General features: G+C 48.6%; 4 protein-coding genes across 5 annotated transcripts in view; 1 reads left to right on the top strand and 3 right to left on the bottom strand.

Annotated features, from left to right (window-relative positions):
* CGREF1 (cell growth regulator with EF-hand domain 1) overlaps positions 1-2,707 on the bottom strand; it is a 17,698-nt gene extending 14,991 nt beyond the window's left edge. The window contains exon 1 of the mRNA XM_029938110.1: positions 2,553-2,707. The gene's annotated coding sequence lies outside the window, so the exon portion shown is untranslated. The remainder of the gene's footprint in view (positions 1-2,552) is intronic.
* A 73-nt stretch (positions 2,708-2,780) lies between these two features.
* ABHD1 (abhydrolase domain containing 1) lies at positions 2,781-8,517 on the top strand. Its single transcript, XM_029938105.1, is given in 12 exon segments — positions 2,781-3,395; positions 5,845-6,347; positions 6,686-6,759; positions 6,762-6,820; positions 6,822-6,865; positions 7,031-7,076; positions 7,231-7,268; positions 7,270-7,341; positions 7,473-7,646; positions 7,806-7,854; positions 7,950-8,115; positions 8,239-8,517. Coding segments are annotated over 11 exon segments (1,107 nt in total). The 5' UTR covers positions 2,781-3,395; positions 5,845-6,174; the 3' UTR covers positions 8,451-8,517.
* PREB (prolactin regulatory element binding) lies at positions 8,468-12,589 on the bottom strand. Of its 2 annotated transcripts, none has more exons than XM_029938102.1 (9): positions 12,216-12,589; positions 11,426-11,618; positions 10,777-10,997; positions 10,503-10,583; positions 10,279-10,403; positions 9,906-10,079; positions 9,690-9,762; positions 9,341-9,500; positions 8,468-9,168 (listed from the first exon to the last, which is right to left on the bottom strand). In XM_029938102.1, the coding sequence occupies exons 1-9, from the start codon at positions 12,348-12,350 to the stop codon at positions 9,074-9,076; spliced, it is 1,257 nt and encodes a 418-aa protein (XP_029793962.1). In that variant the 5' UTR covers positions 12,351-12,589; the 3' UTR covers positions 8,468-9,073. The 2 variants fall into 2 exon arrangements, with proteins under 2 accessions (XP_029793962.1, XP_029793963.1); XM_029938103.1 differs by lacking the exon at positions 12,216-12,589 and adding an exon at positions 11,722-12,056.
* A 2,549-nt stretch (positions 12,590-15,138) lies between these two features.
* Positions 15,139-17,660, bottom strand: PRR30 (proline rich 30). The gene is given in 4 exon segments (XM_029938104.1): positions 15,139-16,399; positions 16,401-16,936; positions 17,192-17,246; positions 17,331-17,660. Coding segments are annotated over 2 exon segments (1,215 nt in total). The 5' UTR covers positions 16,581-16,936; positions 17,192-17,246; positions 17,331-17,660; the 3' UTR covers positions 15,139-15,364.
* Positions 17,661-24,676: the final 7,016 nt, after the last annotated feature.

Genomic DNA, 24,676 nt, shown 5'->3' with positions numbered 1-24,676 from the left:
GTCTTCTCCCTCTATTAATTTCTTCTTAGTCTTCTTTATGCATCAGAGTTCCTCTGGGCTCTCGCCTCACTCCCCATCTCATGTGTTCATCTGTTCATGTTGCTTCCATCACGATCTGTTATGGGTTGAACTGAGTCCCTCAAAAAGCCAATGTGACTTTATTTGGAAATAGGGTCTTTGCAGGTATAAGTATGAAAATGAGGTCATCCTGGCATAGGGTGAACCCACCCCACTCCAGTCTGACTGGCGTCCACATAAAAAGGGGGAAACTTGGGGGTGCCTGAGTGGCTCAGTCAGTTAAGTGTCCCACTCTTGGTCTCAGCTTAAGGCATGATCTCACAGTGTGTGAGTTTGAGCCTCGAGTTTGGCTATGCACTGAGCCTGCCTAGGGTTCCCCCTCTCTCTCAATCTCTCTCTCTCTCAATCTCTCTCTCAAAATAAATAAACTTTTTTAAAAGGGGCAAATTTGGGCATAGACACATGCGCACACACACACACAGAAAACAACATGTAAGGTGCAGGCAGCATCTTCATGTGAAGATAAACCTTCTCCATGCCAAGAAACGCCAGCAAACCACCAGAATCCAGAGAAGAGACATGGAACAGAGTCTTCCTCGAAGCTCTCAGAAGGAACCAATCTTTCTGGCACTTTGAAGTTGAATCAAATCTCCAGAATTGTAAAACCATAAGCTTCTGTTGTTTAAGACAGACACTTTGTGGTACTCTCCTGCGGCAGCCCTGAAAATTGCTATATCATTTAAATGCTGATGACGGCCAAATCTCAGATTCTAATCTCCAAGCCCCAGGCCTCTTCAGGAATTGAACATCCTCTAATTTGTCCTAGATTTTAATTTGTAAAGATGACTGAGTGACAACATGGAGAGGTCAATGTCATTGAAAGAAAATTTAGTGTTCCAGTTCTCCTGGAAATGAGAGGCACAGCTCTCTACACAGGGGGAGGCCCCAGTGGGCTGTCAGTGGGCAGAAAGGAGCAAGGAGGAAGGCATAGGCTGAAGCCTTTAAGTGGGAAAGGCAAGGCCGGGCAACGCAGACAGCTTAGGACTGGGTAGTTTGAGTCATTCAGGCAGGCTTTGGGACACTGGGACTGACCCTAGTTATCTGATACCTGGCCCTGGGTTGAGTTAGGACAGGGGAAATATTGGCTCGTTGTGTGAGATTAGGTAAAAGAAGTGGCTCAGAGTATGGGCTCTGGATCGCAGGCAGAAAGTCAACTTTGGCTGTTAGTTTGGCCCTGTAACTAACAGATGCCAAATAGACAAATGCAGAATCTAAGAAAACGCAATTAGAACACCTACCAGCACCCTAACCTCTCTATGTGTCTGAGTCAAAACGAATCCTCCTGCTTCTCAAACCTTCCCATCCCCCGGTTTCCTCAACCCAGGAACTGGTACTGCCATGCATCCCTGGGTCATAGTGTCAAAAACCTGGGAGGCCTTCATGATTTCTCCTTCTCTCCTAACCTCCAGCCTACCAAGTCCTATTCTGCCTCCTATCTTAAAGATCTTCATTCCTCTCCCAAGCATCCTCCAGTCCAGGCGGCCATCTGCCATGCCAAAGTACTGTTACCAGCCTCCCAGCTGGCCTGTTTCCATTCTCATCCTCCTCCAATCCATTCTCCAAGTTGCCTGAATGATTATTCTAAAACATAACCTTGGTCATGTTGCTCCCCCCTTTGTAAAACTCTCTGATGGCTTTCCTCCATCCTTACTTTAAACTCTCACATCCTTTGTGTTGCTGCTCACAGCCTGATTCTTGACCATCTGATATGTTCCAGACACACCAGATTTCTTTTGGTTCCTTTAAGAAGTCTCTCACATCCAGGCTTTTGCTTATGGCTGTTTCCGCTCCTGAAACAACTATTCTCTTCCCACCTCTCCCTTGCCTGGGAAACTCCTACTCAATCTTTGGTTTCACCTTAAATGTGTCATCATTTAACATCTGGGTACACTTTCTCTGACCCATGGAGTTTGGGCACCCTCCTGAGTGCTCCCACTGCAGCTAGGACTTCCCGTATCTAGCCCTGTGCTCTATTGCAGGGGTCCAACCCTGACTACACATTTGAATCTTCTGGAGAACTTCTAAGTTATATGGATACCTAGGCTCCTCTCCAGACCAACTATAGGTGGGGGGTGAGGCCTAGGCATTGGTTGTTTTTAAAACTCTCTGGTGAGGCGTGCCTGGTGGCTCACTTAAACGGCCAACTTTGGCTCAGGGCATGATGTCATGGTTCTCGAGGTCAAGTCCCACATTGGGCTCTGTGCTGACAGCTCAGAGCCTGGAGATTCTGTTTCTCCCTCTCTCTCTGGCCCTCCCCTGCTCACACTCTGTCTCGCCCTCTTTCAAAAAAAAAATTAAATTTAAAAACAAAAACAAAACCCCCAGGTGATTCTAATCTTCGGTCAGGCTGAGAACCACTCCTCTATTAGATTACTTATCTGTTTCCACATTCCAGTGACGACAGGGAATAGCATTCCAGGGGTATCCCAATTGCCTGGTAAAAGTGAGGATGAGTACATATCTATTGTACTTACTTGACAGGGATTATGAAAGACGATGTAGAGTGACGGTGTGTGACTCTATGTAGAATGGCATCCGCTCAATAGCTGAAACCTATGTGACAGTGTGGGTGTCACAGTGTGAATGGCTGTGTCCAGTATGGGAAGACTACTGTGAATGGCTGAACACTGTAGGACTGCACGCTTCAGGAGGTGAGTGGCACTTCCTGAATGTGAAGGTCACAATGAACGGCTGGCCTGTGTGAAAGGGCAGGATGTCACCAAGGAGCGGCTGTGTCCTGGATGTCGGTGACTGGTTGGTTGGGGACCGTGAGTAAGCTGCCTAACTAGCGTGGCGGGGACAGAGCTTGAGGAAGGTGCTGGAGACACCTCTCACCAAGATGGCGGCTGGGGGGTAGTCCCTGCAAGGGGCGGCACCGCTAGTCGCCCGCGAGGCGGAAGCAGAAGGCACCCCCAGGCGCGCGACTTGGGACTAAGGCAGGGAGGCCACCGCAGGTAACTCGGATCAATTCAACCCCAGGGCGGTCCGGGCCCCGCCCCTTGCCCCGCCCGCCGCGGAGCCCAGAGGCGGTGGGCAAGGTGGAGCCCGGATCCCCGCCCCGCCGGGCAGTGGAGGCCGTTCCAGCACAGGCCGTCCAATGGCGTGTAGCGGGCGGGGCCCGGCGCACATCTACCGGCCGCTTGGTCCAGGGCCAGGCACGGGAGCCAGTCAAGAACTTGGAAGTCAGAACCCAACCACCTAAGATGCTGAGCTCTTCCCAGAACCCTCAAAATGGCACCTGGAAAGAGCCCTTCTCTCTGCTTTTGGTTCTTGGAGCTATTCTCTACTTGGGCTACTACTGGACATGTGTGCCCCAGGTGGGTGTGGGTCCAGAGCTCTGACCGGCGGGTTTAGGATTCTTGGGCTTAAGGGGCAGCTTCCAGCCAGGGGCTAGAGACCTTGGTGGGAGGTGGCATGATTGGGCCCCACAACCCCAACCCCACCACCAGTCCTGCCATGCTACAGCAGGGTTCTGCTTTGCTGTTATCACCTAATTAAGAGTTGGTTCTTTGCCTGCCCAGATTCTCTGTGTCCCAAACGCTCCCCGTGCCAATTGGGCGTTTCACCCATCAGAGGGGTGCTGCCTCCTATGATATGGACAAACAGTTGAGGAATGGCCAGCTGGATAGCATCCTCAGGTGTCAGGGTGATGCTTTCTCACTAGCTTCACAGAACCAAGGAACTGGAGGCCTGTGCGGATGTGGCTGACTCCCACCAACCATCCTGTCCACTTAGCAGAGCCTTGCCTCTCTGTAACTCTCGACTCGCGACAACCCTGTCATTGTTCATTCAGTCCTCTTTTAAGTTCTAGGCTCTCCATGTATATATAGTGGAATGGTACAGTCTCAAGAGGTTGATTTTGATAAATTTGGACACTGAAGCTGAACACTGAAATTTAGATAAAATACATAGCTTATATATCCAGAAAAATCTAAATCTTTTAATCTTCATTAAGCTATTCTAGGTAACTGAGTCTAATAAAAAACCAACTTATTAAAGCCCTTAAAAATCTACAGGGAATTTAAATGTTATCTAAACTTTCTATACATTCAGAGCTTTCTACTTTCACATGTATTAAGTCTGCCTTAATAAAACAATCCAAACCTCACAATACTCTTTAAGTCTTACCTTATATGCCTGATTTCAAAAGGTGGTCATTTCAGACTAGAGCTGTTTGAACTAAATATTTTCCTTTGCTTGCAACCAGCCACAAAGAACTCAGAGACCTCTGCCACTTTTTACTCCAAACCCCTCCTTGACTTCCAAATATTGGTTAAGATGCAGATAAAAGCACATTCTAGAAGACCTGAGGAGTTTGGATTGTCCAGCCTAATGGACTAGTACTAATTTACCCAGTGCCCAATGGCACATTACTAATTCTCAGGAATGAGTCAAGAAACACTTCCCTAGAGCCAAAACGAAATTAACACATATAAATCAAATTTGTGACCTACTTTACCCTACACTACTGAGCTATTTGATCAAGAATTCCTTAAATTGGGGCTCCTGGGTGGCTCAGTCAGTTAAGTGTCCAACTCTTGATCTCAGCCCGGGTCATGATCTTGTGGTTTATTGAGTTTGAGCCCCAACTCTGCACGACAGCATGGAACCTGCTTGGGATTGTCTCTCCCTCTCTCTGCCCCTTCCCTACTTGCACACTCTCTCTCTCAAAATAACTAAACTTAAAAAGAAAATTCCACACATTGATGACAACTCAGAATTGACATCAATTACCTGGCAATTAGGAGGTAATATAGCACAATGACTAAGAGCACAAGCTCTGGAGTCAGACCTGGGTTTGAGTTCCAGCTCTGCCACTAGCTGTCTTTGGCAGCCCTCAGGACCCTTGACAACATATTCAACGTTCCAACTTGTTCCCACGGGGGAAATCACAGGATCTATTGTCAAAGAGCTATTGTGAAAATCGCATGTAATCACGTAAAGTGCTTAGCACAATGCTTGAAACATGAGCACTCAACAAATTCTACTTCCTAGTATTGGTGGTAGTATCATAATTGCGAATTCTGCTTTGCCTCTTGCTTGCTGTGACTTTGGGCCAACAACTTAAAACTCTTTGCCTCAGTTTCTTCACCTATAAAATATCCTGTCTCACAAGTTGCGCTCAGTCTAGAACCTGCATGTAGCACACAATGAATCTCAAACATTAGTCCAGGGTTTAAGGACCAGGGTTAGGAGTCACATCTCTCAACAGTTGCACTAGCAACTTGGCCTCTCTTGTTCATAATTTACCTAGCCTTTTTTGAGTATGGAGACTGCAGAAGACATAGGAATCTGGTCCTCAGGTTCCTTAGGGCTTGCAGCAGAGATGCAATTTCTATTTCTTGAGCCTATGGCCTTTTGGCTTTGTAAGCACACCCATCTCATAAACCTGCTATGTGGCTAGGCCCTCTCATTCACTTGATGTGTAGCCAAGAACCAAGCAGTGGGGTCTAAAGTCAGAGTCGAGTTCCCACTTACTTGTCTGTCCCTGCCATTGTGTTACCTTCCCTCTGGCTGGCATCAAAGAAGAGAAAAATTTGTTCGTATTAGGACTGTTCCTCCTTTGGAGTATAGCCTGACAGCAGGGGTCCCGTGAGCAAGAAAATGAGGTGCCATGGTAGAAGCCTGTCAGCAGTGAGCACACAGTAGGGAGGGAGTATGTGGCAACAGGGCGCTAAAGTCAGGAGCGGCTGGAGCTAGTTTTGGGAAGAGTGGTAAACAACTGCAAGGCAGAAGTCAGACTGAATGGTGCTGCATTTTTTTCAGCCTCCGACCAGAATGCCAACCAACCTTTTCCACAGACATTCAGCTGGGCAATTGATATTACCTGATCTCTCCAAAATGGGTTTGGGGCACAGACAGACCGAGCGGGAGAGTCAGCGCTCAGTCAGTGGCAGCAGCTTCCAGCCCTGGTACTGAGTCGGTTGAGCCCGTGCTGGAGAGGTGGCTCTCCAGGACTGGCATTCTTCAGGGCTCTCGAGGGACTCTATCAGCTGAGGTGACTTGGCCGTTCCAGACTAAGGCATGTTTGGAGGGGTCACCCTGATGTCAGGCGCCTCACTGGCTGTGCAGAATCCAGGGGAGTGAGGCAGACTGATGTGGTTACAGAGGCCTCGACTAGTGACTGGGCCCTGGCTTCTGGCCTTCCTGGAGCAACAGTGTCCAGTCACTCTGGAGACGTTCTACCCTACGCCATGGTGTTTTGAGGGGCGGCTACAAACCATCTTCCGAGTCTTACTGCAGTCTCAGCCCCCAGTCCCTTATTGGAGGTAAGAAGGGACAGGGGGTGAACACGAAGCCACAACTATAGGGGGATCCTACTTCTCAAAACTGAAGGTGATCTTTGCCTCATCCACCTCAGTGTGTTGAGGGTAATAATGAGAGTGGCTATACAGAAGGGCTACTGAATTTCCCAACAGTGAGATAATATTTAATCTTTTATGTCCCATTACACTTTCTTATAGCCTTAATGTCTTGCATGGTGTATGCCCTCAAATGACACCAAAGGGAAGTGTGGGAGTTGTTTGTGGGGGAAGAGAGGTAAACCTCTGGAAGCACAAGGAGTTCTTCACAGTATCTTTGTGTGCTCTTTTCTCCAAAACCACAGTGAAGTCCTCCAAACCCCAGATGGAGGACAGCTCCTGCTAGACTGGGCTGACCCCGACAGCAGTCCACACCCTGACCTGCTACCCGGCCCATTGTACTACTGCTTCCTGGTATCACAGGCAGTAGCCAGGACTCCCTATATCTTACAACTGGTTAACCAAGCTCTGAGGGATGGCTACAGGTGAGGATGGGCCCAGTCTGGAGGAAGTGGGTGGGATCTGAGAATTTGTAATAGGGAGATTGGTCACGACCCTGACACCTCGGGGAAGAAAGCACTCTATGAAGGCTCCCAAAGGGGGCGGGGGACTTCTAGGAAAGGCCTGGCTGAGATGCACCTGTGTCACAGAGCTGTTCTATCTAATAACTGAGGCTACCGCGGGGAAGAACTGCTGGTGAGTATCCTCTCTTCTTCGTAGGCCTTCACTCCACTCCTTTTAAGAGACCCTTGGCCCTGGGGCTCCACCTCCCTATCCTCCTGCCACTTCCCTTCCATCTTTCTGCCTCTGGCCAGGGCCCCCTCCCTGCCCATTACCTGGTTTGCCTCAGACCCACAGGGCCTTTTGTGCCAGCAACACTGAAGATCTAGACAGTCGTGAACCACATAAAGCACCGCTACCCTCAAGCGCCACTCCTGGCTGTGGGCATCTCTCTCAGAGGGTAAAGGTGGCCTGAGCTTGACCCAAAGGTCTAGTCTTCCTTTGTTTCCTCCTCCATGTCCTCTCCCTCTCTCCTCTCTCCCAACTCACTAACGCAAACCCTTCTTTCACGGCCCCTGGTCTGTCCTTCAGTATATTAGTGCTGAACCACCTAGCACGAACAGGGCGGGATTCGGGGCTGGTGGTGGCACTGACTCTGTGTCCGTGCTGGGATTCCTTTGAGACCACCTGCTCCCTGGAACCCCCACTCAACTCACTGCTCTTCAACCAGCGCCTCACTGCCAAGCTCTGCAACATTGTGAACCGGTAGGGTCTCGCCAAGTGGGAGGGGGCAGCAGGCAGGGTGGGAGGGCAGACATACCGGGCTTTCCCAGTGCTCAGACCACTTCTGCATCTGGGTTTGCTTATTCATGAGACATGACAGGCTCAGAGCCAGGAGGGTCAAACCTCTATGAACTCTTACAGAAATAGAAAAGTGATGGAAAAGGTGGTGAACGTAGACTTTCTGCTACAGGTACAGTCTTTCAGCCAACGCCCCCTGCCCAAAATCGTTTGGTGTCTTCTTGTTCCCTGCTCATCCTGGCATACCCCACCCTCTACCACATGCAGGCCCGAACAATCCACCAGTTTGATGAGCGCTACACAGCTATGGTCTTTGGATATCAAGACTGTGTTACCTACTATCAAGCAGTAAGCCCAAGAACCAAGGTAGATGCCATCTAGGCCCCTGTGCTCTGCCTCAATGCAGCTGATGACCCCTTCTCCCTGATCCACGGTGAGCACTCTGAATCTGGATCCTTTATAGGCCCTAGGGAAAACGGGCTGTGAGGTGCAAGGGGAGAGACTGGGCTCTCGGGAAAGGCCAGTTCCTGAACCTCCTCTCCAACCCCTCCCCAAGCCCTTCCTCTCCAGGCTGCCCAACACTCTCCCCATGTCGCACTGCTCATCACAGCCTGGGGTGGCCACAACGGCTTCCTGGAAGGCCTGTTCCCCTGGCAGCACTGCTACATGAACCACCTCTTGCATCAGTACACCAAAGCCATCTTCCAGCACCCGGTGGAGCTGCTCAACCTCAGGGGTCTCTCACCTTCTGAGGGAGGCAAGAGCTGACAGGAGTACCACTGGGCTCTCAGTTTAGTCTTTGCTTGTTTATTAAATACGATCTTTTCCTGCTGAATGGGCTGAGGTTCATTTTCCCTTTTCTCAAGGGTATGGTAGACCATCCAGGAACTGACTGTATATGTCGCCTGGCTGGGCTGGAGCTACCCAGCTGGACCCAGAGATTACTGCCTGGGTCTTCCTTTTGCCCCTTCCTTCCCTAAGGGCAAGTCCCAGGCCAGTGCTTGTTCTGCAAATGCCAGGGACTCACATGAAGAGCAACTAATGGACAGCAGAACCTCCAGGTTCTTGGGCATCCTCACGTACTTCTGGAGAAAGGACTAGCTCAACTTTGGAGCCTCTGGTAGACGGAGGAAGAATGCAAGTGGTGTGGCTTGGACTTTGGATACCACTGTCCTGGGTGGATCCACGGATGAAGAATGAAGGTTTCCCAGGATTCAGAGTCACACGGGGCCATAGCCAAGCTTTAAATGGGCAGGCAGGCAGTACCCATCAGTCTCCTTAGAAGGAGTCCCAACTACAGACCCAGGTGGAGTGAGCAATGGGGTTCAGGTCTCCACTCTGGTCTAGTAGGTAGTAGTGTCCAGGCCCCTCATTCTCTAGGAGCAGAAAGGCTAAAGAAATCCTGGAAAGATACTCTGGAGCAGCAGGATGGTCATGACAATAAGTCCAACACACAGCAGGAGCAACAGCCACACGGGAACACTCCCTGCAGAGGGGGGTAAGGGAAGGAGTCAGCAGGCAAAGGGGCTTCACAGCCCTAAGAACAGAACCATCCAAGAAGGGGGCAGATGGCTACAAACAAGTGGCCCATTCTCCAAGGGGCAAGTTTTTGCTATAGCTCCAGATAGGGTGGTACCACCCCCATCCCAATGACTCACTCCGTGAGGGCAGCAAGTGCAGTTGGCAACGACTATCCACAGCCACAGAGAAGAGGGCAGTTTCATGGAAGCCAAGGAGCTCTGGACCACGACCCTTCTCAGGTAGAAAGGCCACATCCGTCACGACAATGCCATGTGCCTCCCTCACATAGTAGAGGCGCTGGAGACAGCAGAAGGACTACTGAAGGATGGCCCGCTTGGGAACATTCCTTTGGAAAACAAGCTCCCTGTCCCCAGAGGGCTTTCCCTCTATAGCTGGGCCAAACCCTTCCTCCACACTTCGGCTGCAGCAGGCCCAGAGTCCCCACCCCAAAAAGCCCTCAGGGCTGTGCCCACCTTTACCCATTACCTGGAGAGAGAAAGCTATGTAGATGGCAACAGAGCCAGTGACTGTGCCCAGGCCTAGGAAGGTGCCCGATTCACTGCAACAAACAATAAAGTGCTCTCTGTCGTGGAGGCCTGTGCAGTGACACTCACCAACAGTGCTCGTCAGAGCCCCAGACAGGACTTCTTCCCAAGCTCTCCCAGGCACCCCACAACCAACCAAGCCACCACTGTCCCACACCTGACGCTAAGGCAGGAGATGACTTCATGGCCGCAGGGCTTAGTCCGAAGGGGCAGGAAGGTGGAGCCATCCCAGGCTGTGAGGTAGCATGGTGGGGGCTGGCGCAGACGCTTATGGGGAATCTGCACGGTGAAGAGTCGCAGCCTGGCAGGTTGGTCTGGAACCTGCCCAAACCTGGGGACCAGGTGAGAGGATATTCAGCTCCTGAGGCCTGCCCAGCCCTTCTCAGAGGTCTGTGCCCTCCTGCACCCTGGTCAGGCCTGGGGTAACATCCACCACGGCTACCATCCTCCCCTGCTTCCCCCCAGTCTCCTCCCACTCCCCCACCACATCTAGGTTGTGCCTCTTTTAGCTGCCCTTTGGGGTCTCACACCTGCAGGCCTGGTAGCGGTAAGGCGTGTTAGAAAAGGTGGGTCCGTTCTCTTGCCAGTGCAGCTGTGTCACCAGCTGGTCCTTCTGCCACACGGAGGCCTTAAGGTCCCAGCCCACAGTTACCAACTAGTCAGGAATCAAGATTCCAAGGATGGACAGTTAGGGGATCCACTTACTGGACAAGCAGCATAAGCACCTACTTTTTCGACACCCTCACTTCCTCACCTTGCCATCAGGCCCCAAAGCCAGGTCCTCAATTTCTCCTTCATGGGCTTTGAATTCCAGAACTTTCTCTAGGCTGGGTACCTGCGGGCAAACCACCGCCATGGTTACCCTAGGTACCTAGCAAGGGTGCAATGATCTACCCCCCCCCACCACAACCCTTCTTTTCCACCACTCAGTACAGGTTCCACTCAAGTGTCCCAGGACCTGTGATCAGTTTATCACAATTCTGACCTTGCTGCTCCTGACACTCATCCCCTAATCCCCAAAATCACACCTTCCAGATACGAACGTAGCCATCCGTCCCTCCAGTGGCGAGCAGGGTGTGATCGTGGTTGAAGCATACAACTTTCTGCAATGGATCGGGGCTGAAGTCTGTCTGCACCGCTTGCAAATTCTCTACACTGAGTTCTAACCCCTCCTGGTGGGCTTCAGCTCCAGACTTCTTCTCTACTGGGGCTGCCCCCTTCCTCTGTCGGGGTCCCTGCTCCTTGGAACCTGAAATACAAAGAGCCTACCAGGCTCCAAGGTTCTACAGTAAGTAGTACTTGCCCCCTCCCTAGTGGTGAACATCCAACTTCTTGCCGCTCCCATAACCCACTTCCAACCCCACATTTGAAACCGCATTAAGTGATCTTACTCACTTATTTTTTTTATTAAAAATTTTTTTTTCATGTTTCTTATTTATTGAGAGACAGAGAGAAACAGTGTGAACAGGGGAGGGTGAGAGAGAGGGAAGTACAGAATCTGAAGCAGGCTCCAGGCTCTGAGCTAGCTGTCAGCACTGCGAGCTCCACGCAGGGCTCCAACCCACAAATCGAGAGACATAAACTGAGCCAAAGTCAGTCGCTCAACCGAGCCACCTAGGTGCCCCCTGATCTTACTCATGTAACCCTTTCCCCAAAGCTAAAGAGAAAGCTTCTCACCTGCCTTCTCTGCCTTGTTTTTGCTCTTCTGTTGATGGGTCTGGAAGCGCAGGAGCTGACAGTGGGCATCCTGTCCTGCAGCAAGGATGTTACCAGCCAGCGCCAAGTTCATGGTGGCCCGTGTCTCTGTGTCATGAGAGTGTAGCAAAGAGGCGCTCAGGCGCCCATTAATCTGTTCTAGCTGCAGAAAGTGCTGTAGAAGAGGAAACCAGGGTGAGCAAGGTTCAGGGGTGCCCAGAGGGCACCTCAAGAGCAAACCTACATCCTATAGTCTAAAGCCCTCTCTCTTTGCTTACTTCATATTCTACTTAAAAGGCTTTTTTCCAGCCTGCTTGCTTCTTTCCTTTTCTGTTTCTTTTGCTGGAACCTCACAAATCTGCACAGCAAGGAGGGTTGGAATTAATGCCTTTGGTTTGCAAAAGAATAGGATGACCCTCAGAAGAGTTAAGAAACCTTGCCTAAAGGCCAATGCAGCACTCTTGCCGCCACTAGAGAGCAGAGACAAAAGTCTATGTGGCCTCCCCAGAAAAGACCAGGATAAGACCCCTGGAGCGGCCCGTGAGGTTGAGTTGAAGCTGCCGAAGCGGTGTCGTGCGCTGTTTTTACTCCACTTTACGATTCCTGGTAAGTTCTCAGCTGAAATTCGCGCCAGGCCTTTCCACCGGCGGGGCGGGGGGGGGGGGCAAGCTAGAAATGCAGCTAGTCTGAAGCCGGAGGTACAGCCCACCCCCAAGACCCCTTACCCCCATCGCCCGCGGCGTTACCGGCCCCAGTGGCCCCGAGCTCTCACCACGCCATTCTTAATGCCTGTCTTGGCAGCGCCTCCTCCGCCCGCAGCGATGAGCAGCCCCGCGCTGGGGTCGACCTGAAGCGCGTACAACGGGAACGGGGCCCGGTACAGCTCGGGCGCCCGGCGCCGGCCCATCCTGCTCCCCGCGCGCTTCACTGTCCGCACCGGGGCACCCGGGACATGCCACGCCCGGCTTTCGACCACCCTTCCGGCTGCTACTTAATCTAATCCCGTCACCTCCAGGACGTTCCTTTACTGCTCTCTCACACCCTGGGAGTTGCCAAAACTCTAACCACACTCAGAATTCCATACCCCCGCCCCGGGCCGTCTTAACCTGGTCTGGCGATCTCGCAGTGCGCACGCGCGCCTAGACTGGGCTCGCCTTGCGCAGGCGCAGGCCGGCCAATACGCGTCAGCACTAGCGGGACTCGGGGACACGCAACCTCTGCGCCAGGATCTGCCCTCCTGTGACGTCAGTCCCCGCCGGGTTTGCGTGGGGTCAAAGAGGCAACTCCTCTTCCAGGGGGTGTGCTTGGTGGTTCTGGACGGGCGGGGGGCTAATAAACGTTAAAAGAGGTTAATAAACCTTTAAAAAAAGAAATTCTTGGGGTCTCCTGCCTGGCTTAGTCCCAGAGCATGCTTCCCTTGATCTCTGTGTTGTGAACTTGGGCCCCCCTCCTTGGTTGTAGAGATTACTTAAAATCTTTTTTTCTTAATTTTAAAAATGCTTTATTTATTTTTGAGAGAGAGACAGCGTGAGCCGGGGAGGACCAGAGAGAGAGGGAGACACAGAATCTGAAGACAGTCTCCAGGCTCTGAGCTAGCTGTCAGCACAGAGCCTGTCGCGGGGCTCTAACCTACAAACCGCGAGATCATGACCTGAGCTGAAGCTGGACGCTCAATCGACTGAGCCACCCAGACGCCCCCTAAAAATAAAATCTTAAAAAAAAAAATTCTTGGATTAGGGTTGTCCCCATTTTAGGAGTGATACATGATGTGGGAGTGGCGTTCGGAGTGAACAACAAAGAAAGATTCTTGAGACGTTTTTGGTGCAAAACGGTGGTTTTGTTAAAGGCTAGGCCAGGACCCGTGGACAGAAAGAGCTGCACTGGCATTGTGAAGGGTGACTGAGTCTATACTTTCAAGTTGAGAGGTGGTTGGGGACAGCACAAGCCTCCAAGGTATTTTGAAAACTAGGTTTCCAGGGCCCTGAGGGGGCTAGCTGCTGTTAGGAAAATGTCATTTATTACTTTTCGGTAAAACCTCAGTCATCAGATGCTTCAGATGCATATCAGCGGGCCATATGCTTGGAGAATGATTGCCAACATGTATCTTGGGTAGAGATGAAGTTTCCTAAGGAATTTTTATATGTTAAATTAGATCTACAGGATCCTACAGGGTCTGGACAGTGTTAAGCTAAGATTAACTTATGCCCTTAGCAAAGCGTCAACATCGAAGCAGTTGAGTTTCTAGAGGTCATGCTGTCTGTCTCAAGGACTTGTCAATGGAAGCTGTGAGGAAATTTCATTTTTTTTTTTTTTTGCCTTTGTTTCCTACACCAATACCCAAGTGCAGCCTTTACCTTTACCACCAGGGAGGAAGTGATTTGTCCCAGGTCACACACTTTGGAAATTCAACATTTGGGAACTTGAACTGTGTCTTGGGTTTCCGATCTTCAGCATGAGGACTCTTAATGTTTCTTTGCAAGTAAATCCTAGGAATGTCCATCCCTTCAAGGCGACACCTCCTGCTGGTTCCCTGGCTGCCTAAGTAGGCATCCTTGTGTGTGTGTGTGTGTGTGTGTGTGTGTGTGTGTCATTTTTTTTAATGGTTTTTTAAAAATGTTTATTTTTGAGAGAGAGTGAGAGCAAACACAAGTGGGGGAGGGGCAGAGAGCGAGGGAAACACAGAATCTAAAGCAGGCTCAAGGTCTGAGCTGTCAGCCCAGAGCCTGATGTGGGGCTTAAACCCATGAACTGTGAGATCATGACCTGAGCTGAAGTCAGACACTTAACCAACTGAGCCACCCAGGTGCTCCAATAAGCATCCTTGTTAACCTAACATGATAGAAAAAGATAGGATAAAATAGAGAGGAAAATATTAGGACCGGAGGTCCCTGGGTGGGGAAAAACACATATTTTGGAACAATGCTGGGAGGGTCTGACCCAAGCAAACCCCCTTGGGCGTTAAGTTTCCTCTTAAGAATGTAACAGACACCACCTACTCCCTCCTTCAGGTTTACCTCATGAATCTGACAAAAGCCTTGACTAAAAATAGGTAGACCATAAAATGTATGACCCACAGGAATGGTATGGCCTTAGACTACACCTCATACAATGGAAATGAGCCAATCAGGAATGGGCAACGCAGCACTTAGAGCTATCAAGCCAATAACGGTAAGGGGAAGGAACCAGGGGGAAGGGAAGGCGGTGTGGCAAACAGAACCTTATAAAACAAAGACTAGCCTATTGTCCGCAGGCAGTCACTTTGGAATGTCCCCTCCCTGTAAAGAGAGTGTTCACACTATTCTTCCTTTCTGATCTTATATTCTACTAAACTTTTGCCTGCTGCTGGTTTTGTGTCCGCCCCTTCATTCTTTGAGGCGGCGAGACCATGAATCCCAGGTATTGAAGTGACAGATCCTGCAAAACTAATGTGCACTTAGCGGAAGGGGCCCAGTGGCTTCACCTTTGGGGATCCCATTATCTGTCCCACCAAATCGATGAAACATGTGAAGAGCCTTGCAAGAGTCCTCTGAACACCTCAGCTGCTCAGGCCTAATGGATCCCATGCCCTCCTCAGATAGGTGGTAACAACTCTCCCTGGCCACTTGGTTCCTTTGACTGCCCCCCTCCCCTTCTTTAGTTGTGGCCCCTGTAGGTTCAGCTACCCGCGGTGTCTGCTGTGCGGACACAAACACAAGTTCTGCAAGGTCAGGCTTTATTGGATACCCTACAGCTGAATGGGATCTCTTCAGCCTGGAGAGAGCAGACTCCATAAGGGGTTCCCAGGGTTCAAGGCTGGAGAACATACCTGACCTCCTGCCAGCCAGTCCTTCAGGGAGTCTCGTGGGCTCCCTGAGTTCTGGGACCTGGTGGGGGCAGTGGGGTTCAGAGGAGGTGCTCCAGGGAGCCTCCTTGGCTCTGGAACTAGAGTGGCGATTTTTGGAGAATGAGCTCTGGAGAGGCAGGCCTCTTTGGGGCAGAGGAAGTCCTGGGCTTCCGGGAGACAGTGGCCCATTTTGGTACCTGAGGGAGAGGCCCTGAAAAGCGCATAGAGTTTGGTGATTGAGGGCCTGTAGATCTGAGACTCCCAATCTGGGAAGATGGGCCCCAGGCTGGATCTGCCGGTGCCTGAGCCTCTGGTACTTGAGCTGCTGGAGCCTGGGACGGCTGGGTTTGATACCCAGGGGCCCGATTGGCCTTGCCCTGAGGACCTACTTCCTCTGGCCTTCTTTCTGGCAACAGATGCAAGGCCTTGGCCTGGCCCCGAGGCAGGCGGAGGCCAAAGCCAATGCCCAGGCGGAGACGTCCGGATTTCTGGCCCTGTGCACAGGGCAGCAGCTGGGGGAAGGCAAGCAGCCGGGGTGCAGTCTTGTACCTGGGGATGGGGCAAGTGGGGCTGCGGGGCTTGAGACATACCAGGCATATAGGATATTCTACAACCGGGGCCTTGCCAGTTGTGCCTAGCCACAGGCGCTGCAAAAGCAGGAGCCGCAGGTCGTGTGCAATGCGGTGGTGCCCCAGATGGGCCACTAGGGCCTGGGCCAGGGCTCCTGGATCCCTGAACTCTGCAGGGTCCCTCTGGCTTGCCACGCATCCCCCCACCACCCCAGGGGACCCGGTGTCCCTGTACTGATGCCAGGGCCATGTCTGCCTCTTCAAGTGGACCCCACGAAAGGGAAGGCTGGGGGCCGGGGAAGTGACAGTAGAGCTAGGGCAGTACCCCTGGTGGGAAGGAGACAGGCAGTGAGACTGGGGGAGAGAGCCGTTCTGTAGTTGAGAGGGAGAGGAGGGAGGGGTAGGAGGGAGGGAGGGGAACAGGTGGTGGGTAGGAGAGGAAGAGCGTGTGAGGGAGAGAGAGAGGGAATTCTGCTGAAAGAAAGTGGGGGAACTTGGGAGGGAGGAAGAGTAGGGATGTAGGACAAACTCAGAATTTGAGTCAGAGGAGTAGAAAGGGGGAGACAGGAGAGTGGGGCAGTGGGGGAGGGAAGCAAGATGGAGGAGAGGGAGGCAGTGATCCCTGGGGAGGCAGAGGCTGTAGGTTGCCTGAAGGCAAGTCCACAAGTTGTGAGGGGGCCTGAGTGGGGTGGCCAGGGGGTGCTGTGTTCTGTAGCAGCACCTGGTCCTTGTTCCGAGGCAACATTGCCTTGAATCCAGAAGGGACTGGGGCCTCAAGACCAGAGGTCAGAGACCAAGCAGAAGCAGGGCAGTATCTCTGAGGCCAGAACTGGCAGAGATATTAGGGCCTTCTGTGCCCAAGTGTGGCTCCAGCCTGGTATCAGTGCTGCTGTTGGTTGATGACAAGGAGACACGCAGCCCTGTGGCACTAGGCTCTCTGAGTGGTCAGCCGTGTGCTTGGATCTGAGCTTGGCCTCTCACTTTGCAGTCAGCCATTGACGAGTGATATATGGGGATAGAGATTCAGAGCTGCCTCTTGGGAGCGGAGGGGCAGCAGTACTTATCTGGGTGGGCTAGGGAGGAGAACACAGCCCATAGGACCTGTAGAGAAAGAAAGGGAACCTAAGGTATTGGGAGAGTTGGGCCCATTTCTGGCCCTGATGGCTGATTTACCAAGACCCTAAATCCATGTCATCTTTGGGGTCAGAAGAGCTGGCAAAATGCTCCAGGGAAAGTGAGAGCTGAGGAGGAGAAGAATGGAGGCGGGGAGCTAGAATGCAGTTGGAGGAGGGGCCTTGGGGATGGCTGCTGACACGGGACTAGGAATTGGGGTGTTCTGATGTTGTGAGCTCTTACCAGTGAGGGTTCCTCCAGGCTGTGTTTAGCAAGGCACTTCAGCAATTGAGGGAATCTGGGAGAAAGAGGAACAGTCACCAAACGGTGGATACACCCCCGTCCCCGTCCCCGTCCCCAGTATCTGTCACCCTAAACTCACTCTGACTCAGATTTCTGTTTGAGCTGTGCCCTCAATGCTCCTTCAGCCAGGAGGAAGTCTTCTGTTAGAGGTTTTTGCTCTCCTAAACCTGAGTCAAGGCTTTTGCAAGCATCCTGGTGTCCTGCCCACTCTGGTTTCCCTGACCCCTTGTCACCCCTGATGCTGATGTCCTCTGGCTCAGCCTGGTTCTGGCTGAGATGGCTGGCCACACCTAGCAGCAGCAAAACCAGTGGGGCCAGCTGGTGAAAGCCTCTGGAAGACTGGACTTGGTCTAAGGGGCGGCGTTGCTGCCCCCCTGTGGAGCTAGGAGCCCCATTCCCTGGGGACAGTTCTCCCCCCGCCTCTAGTGCCTATGTCACAAAGGTCAGGTGCTGACATAATATACTCTCCTCCTCAAGGCTCTAGGGTCTTCTTTCAGAGATCATCCAAAGGCTGGCCTTTGACTAAACCAAAGCAGACAAAATTCTTTTGGGACACTCAGTCTCCCTTTCAGGCCCTAATCTTCCCCCTGCTCTCTGCGCATATACTGTACAGTTCTTCCCATTCCCTACATCCAGGGTCCTCTCCGACCTCACAGCCTATCTGGGCTGGGCTCTCCCTTCAACTTCCTGGGGTTGTGTTTTTTGGGGTTTTTTTTGTTGCTTTCTGAGCAGTGCTCATGCTCTACACTGGTTCCCCCTTTGAGATATACTTTTATGTTTTGTTGTTGTTGTTTTTAAATTTTTTTTTATGCTTTTATTTATTTTTGAAAGACAGAGAGAGCCAGTATGAGCAGGGGAGGGTCAAAGAGAGAGGGAGACACAGAATCCGAAGCAGGCTCCAGGCTCTGAGCTAGCTGTCACCACAAAGCCCGACGCAGGGCTCGAACTCACGAACTGTGAGATCATGACCTGAGCTGAAGCCGGACGCCTAACTTACTGAACCACCCAGGCGCCCTACTTCTATGTTTTAATAACTCTTTTCTTAATGAGATATAACTCAAATACCATACAGTCCACCCATTTAAAGTGTACAATTCATTGTTTTCTAATTTACTCACAAGTTGTGCAACTAGCACTTATATCTAAGCATGTACTTCTTTTTGAAGCTATCTACATCTAGTTAGAGGATAGATATAAGTTTATCCTAGTGGTGTCTTTCTAAAAAATTGTTTCATTTAAGGTATCTATTTTTATTGACATACAGATTATATATATTTATGACAATAGATATTATAAGAAATTGGCTCACTTATCTATGGAGGCCGAGAAGTCCAAAGGTCTGCAGACAGCAAGCCAGATACCAGGAGAGCCGATGGCATAGTTCTGCCCCAAGTCCAAGGCCAAGAGGCAGGAGAGCAGATGGTGTAAGCTCCAGTTCAAATCTGAGTCCAAAGGGAAGAGAAAACTGATATCCTGTTTTGAAAACAGGCAGAGAGAGAGTGAATTCTCCCTTATTCTGCCTTTTTTGTTCTACTCGGGCCTTCAGTGATCGAATGAGGCTTACCCATATCAGGGAAGCGAGCTGCTGCGCTCAGTCTGCTGATTCAGACATTCATCTCCGCCAGAAACACCCTCACAGACTCAACCGTGTTAATGTTTAACTAAGTATATGGGCGCCCCCTGGCCCAATCAAGTTAACACATAAAATTAACCATCACAATACACAACTGAAAGATTAAATGCCCTTCCAAGGGGGCGATGATGCCTATATTAAAGGCGGCTTTGGGGCGCTTGGGTGGCTCAGTCGGTTGAGCCTCCGACTTCGGCTCAGGTCAGATCTCATGTTCTTGGGTTCGAGCCCCGCGTCAGGCTCTGTGCTGACAGATAGCTCAGAGCCTGGAGCCTGCTTCCGGTTCTGTGTCTCCTCCTCTCTCTGCCCCTCCCGCTCTCATGCTCTGTCTCTCTCTGTATCAAAAATAAATAAAACATTAAAAAATTTTAAAAAAAAAGGCGGCTTTGACCATATCAATATATCTATAGTCTTTTTTTTACGTGTCCTGGAGGTTTTTGTTTTTGTTTTGTTTTGTTTTTAGTTCAGGGCAAGTCATGATCAATTTAGGAATGAGAAAGAGTCACGGCTTGTGTAAGTGACAGGATGGCACTTAGTGGAAGGCGGGTGGTCAGAAGGGAAAACCAGGCAAGATCCTAGGCACATCAATCTTAGGGAAGAGGAAATATGTAAGTTGAGATCCAGCCTTCGGGGATTGAGAGACGTCCTGAGACCTAGGACTTTTTCCGCCAAAATCAAGATAGTTCTGGAAAAACCGGGACAATTGGTCACCCTAGAACTTGGGTCTTCTTGGAGAATATTCATGTTCCCCTTAGGGTATGAGAACCCCAATCTGGAGACTGCTGTTCAAACAAAAACTGTCGATAGTAACTTCAATTTGCACTAATGAATCTCTCCCTTAGTTTGTGCTAATTACTCTAATTACTTGGTTTATGCTTAGTAAAACTTTATGGAGTGAGTGAGTAGAAGCTCTCCAAGCATTTGGCATCCAAAGTGGAAATGTGATATTGTGATGAACCTGGTTTAGTTTGCTAGTTGTTTCCTGCTATAGGGATCATCTTCCTCAGAGTCTTCCCACCCTCCAGTTTCCAACCCTGGGCAGGAACACTGTGTATGATTTCTTTCAAATGTTATATAGCATGCTCTTTCCAGAAATCTGCAAATGTTTCTTAAGAGGATGGATAGATGAATGAGTAAATTGATAATTATTTACGAGAATTTGACCTTTGCACTTTTTTCTTTTCCTTTCTTTTCTGAGTTGTACGTATGATATGGTAGGAAGGGGCTGTTTACAGAACTACCTTGAGTATACTTGGAGAGATCCTAACTATAAGAGAGGAAGCAGATGACTGCAGATAGGTAAATGAGTTATTCTAAAGGGGGGAAAAGACAAATTCTAGGAGCTCAAATCAGTTTCTCGTTGCTTGCTAGGAATATTTTATTTTTTATTTTTTAATGTTTACTTATTTTTGAGAGAGAGGGAGAGAGAGAGCATGCCCAAACAGTGGGGAGAAGCAGAGAGAGGGAGAGGGAGACTCGGAATCTGAAGCAGGCTCCAGGTTCCAAGGTGTCAACACAGAGCCTGACACGGGGCTCCAACCCACAAACCGCAAGGTCATGACCTGAGCTAAAGTTGGATGCTCAGCTAACTGAGCCACTCAGGCGCCCCCTAGGAAGAATTTAAACTGGATTATTAAACAGTGTGTATGTGAGCTCTGAGAAAGGAAACTGATGATCACAGTGGCCAGAGTTGATTCAAGTAAAATAACTTGCAGAGAACATACAGCCATCTGGAAGTGACAAATATGCTATGTCATCAGGGAAAACAATTATATCTGGCCTTTACTTTCCAGGATGAAAAATGTGCTCTTGACCTTGCCAGCCAAAACACAACAGCCTAAAGTAAGCGCCAGAATGCCAATTTTTAAAAAGCAGCTCACACAGATGGGAAATAATTCACATATTTTCTCTCTATAGTCTAGGTATTTGGAAAGACAAAATGTGATCCGAATCCACATCATTGATTTACCATGAGAAGTCATATGTTGAAGGGACTGACTTACTGCTTTCAACATCATCAGTATTCTTAGATCACACAGACAGACCTGCCTGGGAGTCAGAAAGATTTTTTGATGCTTGGCCTGTGAACAAGGGAGGTTGAGGAAATGAATGAATGAATTGCCTAACAGCACCAAGCTAAGAGAATTAGTTTCATTCACATCAATAGAAATACTCAAATAATGTTGGGCAAAGTTGTATCTGTTTTGAATAGTGCTGGGCTGAGTATGATCGGATTTGCCTCTAGGACCCTTCTTTTCTTACTCTTCCAGAGTTGATTGACATATTCTTTCAAACTGGCTACTAAGGAGCCTTGCTAGATGGGAATTGAAATCTGCACATCTGTGCTCCGACCTACTGTGAGTTGCTTTTGCAGTTCAGCAAGGCAATCAATGTACTTCATGCCTAAGTGTTTGTAGGTACCTAAATATACTCCTTGAGAACTTACCACACATATTTTCCCACATTGCTTTTATTTCCTACTTTGTAAATGAGTTTTATAACCTGGGAATTATAATAGTCCCTATGTATTTTTTAGTGTTTATTTATTTAAGTAATCTCTGTACCCAACATGGGGCTCGAACTCATGTCCCAGAGATAGAGCCACAGGCTCTTCTGACTGAGCCAGCCAGGTGCCGCTCCCTATGTATTTTGATTTCATCAAGGCATTGACTGTTGTGGTGGAAAAATATGAGCCAGCCAGTTGAACCGCTATTGCTTTTTCACCTTTTGTCTCTTATTGTTCTTTGAAGTCTACAAATAATACACAAATAAATTCCAGTCTACAAACATCAAACAAAACATAAGTATCCAGATAAAATTTTAAAGTTCTTGTTGGCACTTTTCCTATTTTTACTCTCTCCAGGGATCTTCACTGTTTGCCCTTTACTTTTGGATTTATCTAATATCTTGAGTTTATGAACTATAATTCAGGATCTCTGCTTATATATCTCTATTTAATCTATCAGTTACTGAAAGAAGTGTGTGGAAGATCAACTACAATTAATTTATCTATTCCCGCATTTCTGTCAGTTGCTGTTTGATATATTTTTGAGTCTGGGTTATGAGATGCAGACCTGTGTTGATGATGACTGTCTTCTTGTTCCACTGCTCCTCTTATTATTTAGCACAACACAATAAACTTTAAGATCAACCAACCAAGCTGTCTTCACAAGAAGCTGGAAAAACGAACACTAGGGCAAAAATGAAGAAATGAGAGGGAAGAAAATAAAAACCATAAGGCTAAAAATTAATGAAACAGAGACTTACAAATAATATAGTCATACTCATCGCGATGGCTATTACAAAACAGAAAACAGAAAGTAATGAGTGTGGGCGGGTATGTGGAGAAATTGGAACACTCGTACACTGCTGGTGCGAGTGTGAAATGGTACAGGTACTTTGGAAAACGGTACAGTAGCTCCTCAAAAAGTTAAAAATAGAATTACATGATTCAGCAATGGGTATGTGCCCGAAAGAATTGAAAGCAGGGTCTCAAAGAGATACTTGGAGACCCAAGTTCATAGCAGCATTATTCACAGTAGCTAAAAGGTTTCTACAACCCAGATGTCCATTGACAGATGAATGGGGATAAACAAAATTTATATATACATACAATGGAGTATTATTCAGTGTTTAAAAAGGAAGGAAATTCTGATACCTGCTGCTACATGGATGAGCCTTGTGGATGCACACAGTGAAATAAACGAGTCACAAAAAGGACAGATATCATATGATTCCACTCATCTGAGATACTTGGAAGCGTCAAATTCATAGAGATAAAAAGTTCAATGGCAGTTGCCAAGGGCTGGGGTTAGAGAAAAGGGGGGAGTTATCGTTTAATGAGCATAGAATTTCAATTTTGCAAGAAGACAAATGTTCTGTGAGTGGATGGCAGTCATGTTTGCACAACAATGTGAATGTACTTAATGCTACTGAACTATATACTTAAATTGTTCAGATGGTACATTTTATGTTATGTCACAATTCTTTTTTTATAAATAAACATTTTTAAATACATAGAATATTTTTTTTAAAAAAAAGAAAGGCTGGTCCTTGAAAAGATGGATAAATGAGGCACACTTCTAGCAACACTTATTAACAACAAAAAAATAATTGGGTACAAATAAAATACAGGACAAAAAAAGGGGGGGGAACATCTAGACACACAATGGACATTTAAAAATAAGAAGAGACACTTGGGTGGCTTAGTCCATTAAGCATCTGACTCTTGGTTTTGGCTCAGGTCATTATCTTCTGGTTCGTGGGTTTGAGCCCTGAGTTGGGCTGTGCACTGACAGTGCAGCCTGCTTGGGATTCTCTCTCTCTCTCCTTCTCTCTTTCTCTCCTTCTCTCTCTCTCTCTCTCTCTCTCTCTCTCTCTCTCTCTCTCTCTCTCTCTCTCACACACACACACACACACACACACACTCTCTCTCCCTCTCTCTCTTAAAATAAACTTTATAAAAAAGAAAAGAAGGGGGCACCTGGGTGGCTCAGTCAGTTAAGCGTCTGACTTCAGCTCAGGTCATGATCTCACGGTTCCTTTGAGCCCCGCGTCGGGCTCTCTGCTGACAGCATGGAGCCTGCTTTGGATTCTTTGTCCTCCTCACTCTCTGCTCCTCCCTGCTAGCACTCTCTCTCTGTCAAAAATAATTAAACACTTAAAAAAAAAAGAAATACAACAAAATAATTTAACATATTATTAGACTGAGGGAGGAAAATCATGATTGTATCTCAGTTGATGCAGGAAAAGCATTTGATAAAGTTCTATGCCGACTTATAATTTAAAAAATACACACACACCAAAAACCTCTTAGCAAACAAGGAATAGAAGGATATGTCCTTAACTTGCTAAAGGTTATATATCAAGAACCTACAGGAAATAGTATGCTTCAGGGAGAAATTCTAGATATGTTCAGCATAGGGTTAGGGGAAGAAACCAGGGCCAGGGACCACTATTTCCTGTTACTATAGTGTTGAAAGCACAAGTCCATGCTCCAAGGGGGAAAAAAAAAGAAACAAGTATAAAGATTGAGAGGAAGAAATAAAATTGTCATTTTGTATCTACTTAGGAAATGCAAAGGAAGCAACAGAGTTTTAAGACTAATAAGAAAGCTCTGCAAGGTTGCTGGATTCAAGGCAAACTTTAAAAATTTGCTAGCATTTCAGGGCGTCTGAGCAGCTCAGTCGGTTAAGGGTCCAACTTTGACTCAGGTCATGATCTCATGGTCTGTGGGTTCGAGCCCCGCATCAGGCTCTGTGCTAACAGCTCAGAGCCTGGAACCTGCTTCTGGTTCTGTGTCTCCCTCTCTCCCTGTCCCTCCCCTACTCATGCTCTGTTTCTGTCTGTAACAAAAATAAATAAACGTAAAAAAAAGTTGCTAACATTTCTGTATAGCAGTCATCATCTACTAGAAAATAGAATGAGAGCATTTGCAAGAGCAACAAAAACTGTGAACTAATTAGTTCAACAAAGCTGTGAACTATTTCACTGAAGCAACAATACACAGACCTTCATGGAGTAAACTACACAATTAATAAAGGATATAGATGTTTAAAATAAAATGAGAAGGGTGCCTGGGTGGCTCAGTCTGTGAAGTGTCTGGCTTCGGCTTAGGTCACGGTCTCTCTCCGGGAGCCTGCTTTGGATTCTGTGGATTCTGTGTCTCCCTCTTTCTCTCTGCCTCTCACCCACTCATGCTCTGTCTCTCTCCCTCTCAAAAAATAAACATTAAAAAAATAAAATGAGAGACATTTCTTGTTTTTGAAATGATTGATTCAAAAGTATAAAGGTGA

This window comes from Suricata suricatta, chromosome 4 (genome assembly GCF_006229205.1).
Source record: "Suricata suricatta isolate VVHF042 chromosome 4, meerkat_22Aug2017_6uvM2_HiC, whole genome shotgun sequence".
Lineage (NCBI taxonomy): Eukaryota > Metazoa > Chordata > Mammalia > Carnivora > Herpestidae > Suricata > Suricata suricatta.
Note: the sequence above shows the minus strand (reverse complement) of the source record. Positions and strands in the feature narration are given on the sequence as shown.